This window comes from Lepidochelys olivacea (genome assembly GCF_965140295.1).
Source record: "Lepidochelys olivacea isolate rLepOli2 genome assembly, chromosome: 4".
Lineage (NCBI taxonomy): Eukaryota > Metazoa > Chordata > Testudines > Cheloniidae > Lepidochelys > Lepidochelys olivacea.
Genome location: NC_140414.1, coordinates 19,021,288 through 19,033,904, shown reverse-complemented (window position 1 = coordinate 19,033,904; position 12,617 = coordinate 19,021,288). Strand labels below are relative to the sequence as shown.

At 41.0% G+C, this 12,617-nt stretch overlaps 1 protein-coding gene across 7 annotated transcripts in view; it reads left to right on the top strand.

The window, feature by feature from the left end:
* SLC4A4 (solute carrier family 4 member 4) overlaps positions 1 to 12,617 on the top strand; it is a 260,588-nt gene that overhangs the window by 97,286 nt on the left and 150,685 nt on the right. For all 7 annotated transcript variants that reach the window (XM_084625777.1, XM_084625779.1, XM_084625778.1 and 4 more), the window contains exon 4: positions 12,105 to 12,240. In XM_084625777.1, the coding sequence (XP_084481903.1) occupies positions 12,105 to 12,240 (136 nt within the window). The remainder of the gene's footprint in view (positions 1 to 12,104; positions 12,241 to 12,617) is intronic.

Sequence of the window (12,617 nt, the reverse complement as noted above, 5' to 3'; positions counted from 1 at the left end):
TGGGTGTATGTGTGGGAGGAGGGGAAAGAACCATTTCTTTTTTTCAGAGAAAAAGCCAGAAGTTATTTCAGTTCCATCTTTGAGTGTGTCACTGTGCTCTCATTCTTGTCTCAGAAGGATGAGACACAAGCAGCAGGTGAACAATTCCTGACTTATAGGTTTAGCAACTGCAGTTGTAGCCTGTAAGGGGAAAGATCTGATGTGCTATAGTGCATAGGTACTACAGTAAAAAGAAAAGGAGGACTTGTGGCACCTTAGAGACTAACCAATTTATTTGAGCCTAAGCTTTCAAGAGCTACAGCTCACTTCATTGGATGCATCAAATAAATTTGTTAGTCTCTAAGGTGCCACAAGTCCTCCTTTTCTTTTTGCGGATACAGACGAACACGGCTGCTACTGAAATCTGTCTTTCACAGTGCTTAAGTTGAAACTTGATGAGTCTGGGAAAAAAAAGTGATCTGGGAAGGGAAATTTCCCAGTTCCTAATAGCAATTTGGAGACTGGTAATTGCAGATTAACATCTAAGTACAACATACACAAACTCATATCCATGTGAAGTGATGAAACGCCTCAACCCTTACCATTGAAATCAGTGGGAGTTTTGCCACTGACTTCAGTGGGCACAAGATCAAGCTCATAATGCATTAAATAGTCACTCTGGTGCAGCTTGATAATCATGTGCATGCGGGAGGCTATTAATAATGCATCCCTTTTGAAGTTGTATGCAGCTGCCTATGCACATGACATGTTCTACTGGTATTTTTATTATCTGCTCTGTGAACATGATAGACAAATTTCTAATTTCATTGACTAGGATCTCAATTAAGTAGATCTGTGGTGAAGATGTTTAGGGTTACTATTTCCCAGAGCCGTATCCAATTGTGAAAGGAATCTGCTCGGATTAATGAGAGAGGGAATAAATGTTTGTGGTCTGCATTCTACATGGGAGCCCTTTTCCTCTTACTATGTCTTCCTCTCCCAGTCCTGACTGCACCTGAGGTGGCCATGGAGTGGGTGAAGAACTGGTCTCCAGGAGAAGTTATCTTGCTGTGCCTCTGAATCCCTAAGAGCATGGTGATTGTGTCCACCCCCCCTTGCCGTCACGCTCGTAGCGGAACCAAGGAAGGGGCATAGTTTTCACAGCTGGATGCCATTGTAGCATAGAAGTATTTGTGTGGTGGGAGTGCTGGTGAGGAGGAGGCATAGACTGTGCTGATCCCAGTATCTTAGCAAGCTAAGGAGAGACTGAAAAGGCTCTGTAGAAGTCCAGAGTCTTAACTCCAGTATCCTCCTCCTTCCCCCATCCTGTCTAGCCATTAACTCAGGCTGTGTGAGAAGCGATGGTATCCCTCCATGATTAGAACGGGAAAGTACAAGATGGCACATTGTAAAGGTACTGGATAGACCACACCAACTAGCTGGAAATGACGAGTCACTGGAGGAAACTGATGAGGAAGGGTGTGCGCTAATTGTATGTGTTGGCAGTGTGAAAAAATGTTAATGTTTGAGTGAAAAAAAATCCATAACTTTCATGAAAACTGCTCTGTTTACTATGCTCATTAATAGTATCTGTAGCTGTGGCATCAGCTCCCAGTCTATCACCTTAACAGTTATCCTTAGTGGAAACTCAGAACCAAATAAATGCTTGACTCATGACCATATTCTACATGGAATAACCAGAGTACAGATCTGTGCTATTTTAACACAAATGCCCTGGAAACGCACATTTTACAAGTACAGCCATGCTTGGTGCATGTATATTAATGTGGTAGGGAGGGGTTCACTGGGGAACTTTCTGTCATTTTTGGAACCACTGATTAATACTTCGTATCAGGTGGCCTTTTCTGTAGGAATGCAATTCCCCTGGGCTCTCAGTGATTGGGTCTAGTGGAAGTATCATACTGCAGGATCTAATGAGAGAGACAGTGAAAATATCATAGGCCTAAATAACCATAGAGCAAAAATCTTTTGTGGGGGAAGTTGTTAAATTGTTTCTAGTAGCGGGTAAAACTGTTGTGACTTAGGAATGAGGTCAGTAATTTAGAGACAGTGTCTTTTGTTCTTTCTTTTCATTTGGCAAGGAGCTGAACTGAACATGTCAGAAAAGATCATGAACGTAATGCTATGCTAGTTTCTAAGCAAAAGTTGTCAGTGATTTATTAAACTCACTGCTCCTGGAACAAAACCCTTTAAAACATGTCAGTGATTTCCGCCCCCATTCTCCAGTGATTATACAGTTATAGTAGAAACCAGAAAAACTTGAAAACCTGTGACCTGCTCCATTCTGCAAACACCACCCTGAACTCTCAGAGCCCAGCCAGATTCTTTCTGTCTTGCACATCCTTGTCGGTAATACAGATTCTGTAGGTGAAATGACGTCACCCTTTCTATAGAGTGGGGTTGCAGTGGTGAAAATGAGGACAGAACTTGACTCTGCAATCAGAATGTAGTTAACATTTCTGTTGATACTATGTGAGCCACAGCAGTGTGGACTCTGTAGGGTGTACAAAATAGTAAGATACTTTTATCACTGAAGTCAGCAGATGTGAGACTGAATACACACACAGGGAAATTAAGATTGGTTGATTTAAGAAGTTGCCATTTTTACTTTGTGATAGGAGAGTATAAGCCCTGCGCTGACAAAGCAAGTGCCAGAGAGGCCCATGGGACGGGGCTAGCCCTGCCCTTCTGGCCTTGTCAATCATGTATGATAGGGAGCAGGCCTTAAAAAAGGGAGGAAACTGTGGTCATCTGGGGAGGGGAGCAAAGCAAACGGATGCAATTGCCCTAAGCAGGAGACTCTTAGAGCATCTCCTGGAGCCATAAGGGGAACTCCCATCCAGTAGATCTTCACCCCCAACCCTGCCGGGAATACAGTGAACTCCCAGGGAGAGACTTAAGAAGGCCTGCCAGGGGTAGAGTCCCTGGTAAGAAGTAAGGAACTGGGGCCTATGTTGGAGCCACTGTGTTCAGGTTCTCCCACCATCTGGGAGAAAAACCTGAGGCTGCTCCTTTTACATACGGACTCACTTGTCAGAGCAGAGTCGCACTTTAATACAAATTATCTCCCCAGCTATACAGAGAAGAGGCTTTAAACCCCTAAATGCCAGACTCTGAATGCCTGAATTACTTCTGAATTAATGGCGACTGCTGTGAGTAACAGCTCCTCAGTATGAGGAAGTCCTCCATAATCTGGCCCTAAAGTAACAGGTAATTTCAGGATAACTTGAGCTCTCTCGGTGCCTCTATGTATTTGTGCGGGTAGTGAGGAGAGCTACATACAAATGGGCTTTCTTCTTTACCAGCCAGGAATAGCGATGGAGGCTCCTAATGACAGTAGACAATTGCAGCAGTGGTTACCTTGATGTTGAAGTTGTAAATTTAGCTACTGTTAATATGAAGTAGTGGTGCTAGAATGTGTTTCTCTGTATATCTGAGATTTCCCTGAGATTTCTGTGTGTTGATGGAAATTGATTTTGCCTTTGGGAACCTGAGGGTATAAATTGTACTCCTAATTGACCTGAGCTGAACTAGGAGAAACTGCTGATGTGTTCGCTTTCTTTAGCAAGTGATTGATTTATTTTATAAGCCATTACATGGGCCACCTCCAGCTGCTGGGGGCAGGGAGAATGGAGATTTTTAAAAAAAAACATGACCTGAGTGACATGTATATTTAAAAAAAATGTTGCCATCTGCATTAATATTTTAATTCCTTGCATGTTGAGGGAAAAAAGTATCCATCAGATTATGGATTTAATGCTTTTTCCAATGCTTACGTCTGTTGATCGTTGGGTTGTTTCAAGGATAAGACAGCAATACCCCCCTCCCTCCCCCGCCCTGCGTGTGCGCACCTTCTCCCTCCTCTGTGCCCAGGACTTCTGAAAACCAGCAGCTGTTCCTCTGGTTAATGGTGCTGGTTTCAAAGCAGCTTCTAAATTGGGTGGGCAAAGGGAAAGGATTGAAAAGCATGGGTGAGGGTGGCATTCAAAGGTCAGACAGTAGGAGGCCTTCAGAGTTCAGCGTGGAGGTTAATTGCACTCTGGTACTCAGCCTGATATTGGGCTGTCCAGGGTATGCTTAGCACATGCTGTTTGCTCAGAGGATTAAGATGAAAATATGTTCTCCTTGCTTAAGAGAGCACATAAACAACCCATAAATGGCCCATTAACCTACAAAACTGCACTAAAGAGCAAGTGGTAAAGCAAGCCATAGGAGACCTGTGACCCAGGAAATTCCTTAATTGGATTGTGGACTTTATCATCCGTGCTAAATGCAGCTAATTTGAAATTAGCAAAGACAAAAGAAACAAAAGAAAAAAGAGCAAGAGACTTAGAAGGTCTAGTCTAATGTTTAACTACAGTATTTTGAGGCTGGATTTAGCGATGAGTACCTTGTAATCCCTGCTATAAAACAATCCTGGTGAATACTTTGGTAGTAAAAATTGCACATCTGAATGTGAAGTTATTAAGCAGTTGAATAAGACATAAAGGCAATAAAGTTTCCAAGTTTCCTCTCTCTAAATGATTTAAAAGAGAAAAATCTCTATCAGCTGTACAGAAGATAGCTCAGAACTTTAAGGGAACTGCTGGTTCACTTTTTAAAAACCTTTTAGCATGCCTAAACTCTAATAAATAGCTTTGTTACAATATTCATTTTTGAAGAACTGGCAAATCATTTTAACTTTGTCTGTTTTAAAGCTTTTGACATTTTAATTTTTTTAAAGACCTTCAAAAAATTTAAGAAGTGAAATCAGTGCAGATTGTCCGTACCAAAGATTGAAGTCCCCAGAACAGGTACATTACAGGTACATTTTAGAAGCACAAACTTCCTCACTCTACCTTGCCAGTGCATCTCAGTCTTGATCTGGAGTGGGAATGGATAGCTTAGTCTCTATACTCGTTCCAGAGACTGGCATCAATGGTGGTGACTGTCCAGTTTACTTCACCTAGACCACGACAGAGCCATAAAGCCTCTGACAGGCGGTGAAATGGCAACAATTTTAGTTGCAGCTTCCTCAGCTGAATTGGAACAAGTTACCTAAAGGAGAAAAGCTAGGTCACTGAAACCTACATCCCAGCCCATTGCAGCTGGATTTTGGGTGTGGGTGTGAGAAAGAGAAAGGGACCATCATTTTTGTTTGTTTTTTGTGCAGCGTCTAACACAGTCCATGATTAGGGCTTCTAGGCTGGTACTACGACAACACAAAATAAATAATACAATACTATTTCATTGTGCTAGGCATTGTGCGCACACATAGTATAGCATCCCTGCCCTGAATAGCTTGCAATCTATATAGACAGACATACTATTATCTCTGTCTGACTGGTGGGGGAATTGACAGACAGACTAAATAACTTGCCCAAGGTGACGTTAATTCTGTGGCAGAATGAGAAATTGAACCCAGACCCTCAAAGACCCAGCCCACTGCCACAAAATCATCTCTCTTCCCCCCCCCCCCCCCAGCTCATAAATACACACTTCCATTTTGCAATTAACAACATTTTGGCTACAAGGTCGTTTTTCATCTACAGTACAGTGGAAAGCTAAATATTTAGGAAGAGTTCTATTCTATCACTATTTAAAAGCAGTGATGGTAATGGTATTTTGGCTTTTATAGTTTGCCAGTACCTGAGGAGGGAGGCTGTGGCTCTTTAGAACATTTTTTTTTCTTTCTTCAAGGTCAGCATTTTTCTTCCTCCTTGGGGCCCTGATTCAGCAAAACACTTAAGCATGTGATTAAGTCCCATTTGATTTCAGTGGAACTTAAGCAGTTGGGGCATAGGGATGTAATTTTTTATTATTTACATTGAAGATTGTTTTGCGGGGTTTAATACAGCCCCAGATTTCAAAAGGTGCCTTTATAATTGCAATGTCAACTTCCATGCATAAGAACGTGCTTGTAACAATCTTGGAATTACTATGCAAATAGCAAAAACAACGAAGAGTCCTTGTGGCACCTTGGAGACTAAGGATATATCTACACTGTGCAGTTGTTGCCAAAACTTTTGTCTTTAGCAGGTACTTAAAAAAGCCCCCCCACGAAAGACAAAAGTTTTGCCAATGCAAGCAACCGTGTGAATGCGGCTTTAACGGCAGGAGCGCTCTCCTGCTGACAAAGCTTCTGCCACTCGTGGGGCTGGAGTATTTTGTTGGCAAAAGAGCGTTCACACTCGCTGACTTTTAGCAACAAGGGTTTGTCGACACAGCCTTGTCGCTAAAAGCTCCGTAGTGTAGACAAGCCCTAACAAATTTATTTGGACATAAGCTTTCGTAGGCTAAAACCCACTTCGTCAGATGCATGGAGTGGAAAATACAGTAGGGAAGTATATATACGCAGTACATGAAAAGATGGGAGTTGTCTTACCAAGTGGGGGAGCGGGGGGTCAGTGCTAACAAGCCAATTCAATTAAAGTGGAAGTGGGCTATTCTCAACAGTTGACAAGAAGGGGTGGAAATCACTTTTGTAGTGCTAATGAGGCCAACGTAATCAAGGTGGTCCATTTAAAACACAAACCTATGCAAATAGCATTGTTGCGCACAAGTCACGAATTAAGTGGTCATTTTGCACATTGAAAACTATGATGGGAAATGCATTTGCAATTGTAGAGGTCAGGAAGAAGCCCCTATGAAGATGTGGCTTAAAAGGCCTATAAATATTGTGGGGGCAGATCTTCTGTTGGTTTAAATTGTCATAGGCCTATTGATGTCACCAGAGCTATGACCATTTACACTAGCTGAGGAGATCTGCCTCAGGGTGCATACAAACCTCCTCTTGATATCTAGTGAGTTACATGTATATCTCATCAGATACAATTTGAGATGAGTCAACCTTTAAAAAAGCATAAAGGGTAGCTTCCTGAGTGACTTTATTTTTTAGCGTATAAATAGAAAAAATAGATCAGATGTAGAGATTTAAGCAGTCATGCTAGTTACAAAAGGGTTTAACCTATATTTTCAAAGGATATAACATGTACAATCCAATGTAAAGCAGGAAGCATTTCATCAACTCTGGATAATAATAATAATTGTTTTTCTCAGTTTGCCCAGGAGAATGTAAGGAACAATTGTTCCCTTTGTAGAAATTATGGACTCTCTCTCAAAAAGATTTGCTATAAAATAGGAAAACATTCGTGTAGCCACTTTGGAATATTACACGACAAGCCACATTATTCATAATTCAGTATGTTGGGAGAATCCTAGTTTGGTTGAGATTGGAAGGATTTAGGCCAATATTGATTTTGTTGCTAGTGTGGTTTGTTTTACATTTTGTATATGCATCTTGTGCTTTGAATGGTGTACTTCCAATAAACCCAAATAAACAATTGAAGTAGTTGGGAGTAAAGCGAATCCTCCTTTGGTATTCTACCCTTTACGGGTAAACACAATGAAGTGACTTGCAGTTCAAAAATGAAAGGATACATCAGTATGTCATCACATATATTGATACAAGTGATGAACAAACTGATCTACCTCACATTATATTTGAGGGAAGGTGAGAACTCATTCAAGTATAGTAACATTGGAGTGAACAGTTACACAGATCAGGTATAGAATGGGCTTCTAGGTGATCTACCTGGAGGATGGTTAACGTGGAAATGGGTCAGAAAATAGAATCACTGGAACTGTTGCTGAGCAGCAGGAGTATGGTTAGAGGGTTTGGGCTTCATCCATGAGGTATGTGCTAGAAGTCCAGTGCTCGGTATTGAAGGGGGGGGGGGGGGCTGCACCTCATGTTCCTGCAGAGATCAATTGAAAGAGAAGCAACATCTCAAAACTGGGAAGGGGGATAAAACAGAGAGAAGATAAACGATGTATTTACAGGGACAAATTTGGAGCTACTCCCATTGACAGGGGCCCAAAATTTGATCCATAATGTAAAAAATGTATTATTGTCAATAAGCATTTATAGCTGTCACATTCAGCCAGAGAGGGAGAAAAGCAGTGCCTTGTATTGTTCTCTCGTGTTATCCAGGGTTACCCTTGATTTGCTCTAGAGCCTGTTGCCTTCCTGCTCAACAGGAAAAATAGGGGAGTCCTAAAAAACAAACAAGCCATAAACCAAACTGCAGTCCACCTAATGGACTATGTAGGGTTGTTAAGACATATTCAGAGAATGGCTTCTCCAGAGTTGGTATAGTGTATGAAATGAGAGGGTATTAAGAGAAGAATGTACAAACTTCAGATGAATGCTAAGGCCATTGACTTGATATTGGATTCAGAATGATGATGTATCCTACAGCAGATGTCTGGGATTTTTCTTTGAATCCCCCTTCTCATAACTTATATCAAACTTTGTTTTAGTGCCTTTTTTAAAACAGAGAAGTTATTCAAAGGCACAAAGAAATTCCCATTGAAAGTCAGGGGGAAGTGCACCTGTGTCTTTGAAAATCTTCCCCTAAAACAATACATGTTCATCCCCACACCCTTGCTTCCACCCTCCCTCCTGCTTTTCCCAAAAAGCCAGAGGAAATTAAGCAAAGATTCAACAAGTACAATGAAATTTCAGAGTCAAAGTTCAAAACACCATCCCCGCCTCACTGTTTTGCCTTAGTGTTACACAGATTTTGAAACATGGAGGTTTGGATAGCATGGTCTGATTTGATTTTTTTTAAAAGAACTGTACTCTGGGTCCTGATAGTCAGCAAATGATTCCTTCCACATTTTGTAGCTCTTAAACTTCCAGCTACCTGAGCTGCAGGCATAATGAGTAACTGTACAGTTAGCTGTCCAGTTGCTATGAAAGATGAATGCAGTTAAATGTGAGCAAAATTATTAGAAGCTGTTTCTCAAGATCAGGACTGATGTGCTGTCGAGCCCTGGCCAGCAGAGTAGGAGTTAGATGATGGTAAAGGTAAAGAGACTATATGTCCCAGTTTTACTGGGGCATTCCTGTTTTTTTTCACAAACTTCTTCTGGGGTATCATTTAATCATTCAAAACATTTTTTAAAAATAACTCCTCAACATTGCTATAGCAAATAGAATTTGCACTGTGTTTGCCAGGAAGAATAGAGTGGAACAAGTGCTCATTGTGATGATCAGTGTTTGGTATGAAAAGAGAAGTGAAATGAGTGTACATCCCGTGATTGGTGATGTTTTGCTCAGTAGGTAACCTTTTTCAAAAGTGGCCAAGCCCCACTTTCAAAAGTGATTGAGAGATCTAAATCCCATTGACTTGGCTCCTAAGTGATGACTAACTTTTGAAAATGGGGCTTAGGCTTCTAAGTCATATAGGCCTGGTCCACATTGGGTTGTGCTGCCCAGGGGTGTGAAAAATCAACACCCCTGAGAAATACAGTTAAACTAATCTAACCCCCAGTGCAGACAGTGCTAGGTTGACAGGAGAATTCTCATGTCAACCTAGCTACCCCTTCTCTCGGTGCAGTGGGGTACCTCTGTCGACAGGAGAAGTCCTCCCATCGATGTAGATAGCATCTTCGCTGAAGCTGCGCCACTGGTAGTGTTTTAAGTGTAGACAAGCCCTTGGGCACTTTTCAAAATTTTACTTAAAGTAACGGTTAGCAACACTTGTTCAGTGTTTCATGCAAAAAATCAATCCGAGATCAAGGATGTGATTTCTATGTATGCTAAGGCCCCTTTATGTTACCAAAGGGCTGTAAAGTGGTCTTACTGTGAATGAGAATCAGGTATTAAGTTACTGGAAAAAATTCTCCATTCTGAGCAATATTCCTAGGTTGCAGTACTACTGGGAGTTGGCAGTAGTGTTGACAGTGCTCATTTAAAAACAAAAGTTGACTTTTATTTTTTGTATAGTGTAAATAATGGCACAAGGGAAATATCTGGGGGGTTTTATTATAAAAACATGGCCACCTTAGTTAAAGGTGTAGCTGCAAATGAAAAATAAGTGCATTTAGGCCCACTTTTGCTTCAAAATGTATAGAAACCATGAAAAGTCTCTTTTTAGGGCAGGGGGAATTGTTCTTGCTTGTTTCTTTACATTAGAAGTTCAGATCTTCTCTACCTTGGGAGGTTTCAGAGTAACAGCCGTGTTAGTCTGTATTCGCAAAAAGAAAAGGAGTACTTGTGGCACCTTAGAGACTCACCAATTTATTTGAGCATAAGCTTTCGTGAGCTACAGCTCACTTCATCGGATGCATATATGCATGCAAAAATTTTCATGCTTTGTGTGTATATAATAAGATCTTCTAAACTTTCCACAGTATGCATCCGATGAAGTGAGCTGTAGCTCACGAAAGCTCATGCTCAAATAAATTGGTTAGTCTCTAAGGTGCCACAAGTACTCCTTTTCTTTCTACCTTGGGAAACTCTTATGGTGACTGGAGAACTGGTTAAATATTTCTATTGCAAGAGAAGGAAAGCTGAGCTATTGACAGGGAAGGATTTTGTGTTTGTTTTTCTGTTTGATTATTTCGGACATTTTAACAAGTTTACAAATCCTTGCCATGTAAATATCAGAAATAAAACCATCATTACAACAGTAGCTTTTATTTAAAGAGACTTTATACAGGAAAATAGTCATCAGGTCTGTCTTTTTAACAGGATGTTACCATATTACAGAGGGAGCATCATTAGAAAACCTATAATAGGTTGTTTCTAGTGATGTTATTAAGTTGAGTGAAATCCAAATATACATATAGTTAACAGACCAGGGGGTGTCTATCAAATGTTAATTGGACACGTGTGTTGGTATTTTTCCAGGTGAATGTACTTTGAGTATAGAATAAAAAATACTTAGATACTTGGTTATCTATCTGTCCTCTGTTTATTTTGTATGTAACTGGGGTGTTAATTTTTCCATAACCATGGCCTCCCATATTTTTTTAATTGTTCTTATATGGGAGAGGGGAGGAATTTTTAGTCAGACCGATTAGAGCTCCTACTTTGTAATCTTCTATTTAACTCCAAGGCCCAATAAACACTCAGTTGAAAGGATATCTTTCTTTAAGTTTCAACACTCCACTTTGTCATTTTAAAGTGTGAGAACTTACAAAAACTTCTTCAGTCTCAAGCAATCCCCTAGTAAAAGCGTAGGGGAGGACCAGACTTGACATTTGTGGTGATTGAGGTTTTAAAAAAAAAAAAAAGTGGGAAAAAGCCCTTTCTCCCCTTTAAAAATCAGAACCAAACCCAACAACCGTCCTTTAGCCCTTCTTTATATACAAGAAAGAAGCAAACGAGCACAAACCACTGTTTTAAAAGTCTACTGCAGATTACATTTAAAGACCATTGAAGCATGAGGTTTTGTTGTTGAGGGTATAGTTGGACCTGTAAAATACCTAGGGTGAAGCTTTAAGTCCTTTATTATGAGGATAAGATAGCCACTCTCTTTTCCCCCTTGAACTGGTGAGAATTTAAGTTAATTTTTCCTTAGGTAACAGGTCAAAAGGAGCCCCACAGAACTTTCAATTATCTGCTTCAGCACGGGGCCATATGGCAAAATGAGTTTTCTTTTCCTTGATTGGACAATATTTTACCTGGGGGTTGTTGTTTTCCAGTGCGTTGATGCCTGACGAAATATGTTCAGGCACGGTCTTCATGGAAAGACGAGGCAAACTTTTCTGTTAAATATTCCTTGCACTAGTAATCAGTCTTGGAGGGTTACAGATTGGCTTGCAAACCAATTAAAAAGCCAGCTTCATCCAAAGGGAGGGGAAAGCTGGCAGTGGGATGCTGCTGCTTTTCCTTTGCTGTATACCCCCAAAACAGTTTGGCTTAAACTGGTTTTATGCCATATAAAAAAAAAAAAAAAGGGCTGGAGGACCTCAGCTGATCAGAGTACTAAAGGTCCTGGGCACGCACCATAGAACGTATTGGTTTTGAGCTTGGTAGTTCTCTTTTTACAAGGGGCTGTGGATTGTTGTAACACAGTTAGGGACTGTAGGAAGAGGCAAGTCTTCCTGAACTTTACTCCCAGCTTGAAGTTTTAAGAAGTAAGTGGGAGGAGAGGGAAGAGAGGGAACTATAGACAGAGAGAGAGAGATACACAGAGAGAGAATTAAAATGTCAAGAGAAAAAGGCAAAACAGAGAAAAAGCTAAATGGCTTTGGGGAGAAGGGGAAGGAGAGGAGCCGAACATCCCTGATCATCATTCAGGCTGTTAACCGCAGTATTTTCACCTCTGCAGTCTCCCCCGCTGCTGAGCGAATCCGCTTCATTTTGGGTGAAGAAGATGACAGCCCTGCACCCCCTCAGCTCTTCACCGAACTGGACGAGCTTCTGGCTGTTGATGGACAAGAGATGGAATGGAAGGAGACGGCAAGGTGAGGCATTTTCCCTTTACTCTGAGAGGGAGGTGCAACTGCTTGGGAACCTTCATGGGAGAATCGTAGAAAATAACATCCCTGTTTAGGGGATGGTTCAGAAGTTGTCCTCCTCTCAAATTCAACGAGTCTCTTCCATAAGGGAGACCTTAGTGATTCATTTCAGCCTTTATCTAAATCTTCCCTAAAACAGAAGATCTAGAGTACCGGATTTGTTTGAATTTATACTTTATCCAGAGCCAAAAGTGTACTTAGTGCTTTGCAAACAGGTAACTCATGCTGGCCAAAATTGGGTGGCGGAAGTTAAGCTTTAAAAGCTCCGTTAAAGCTACTTCTGTTTTGGTGCCTAAACATGAATCTAGGAGCCCAATATCAGA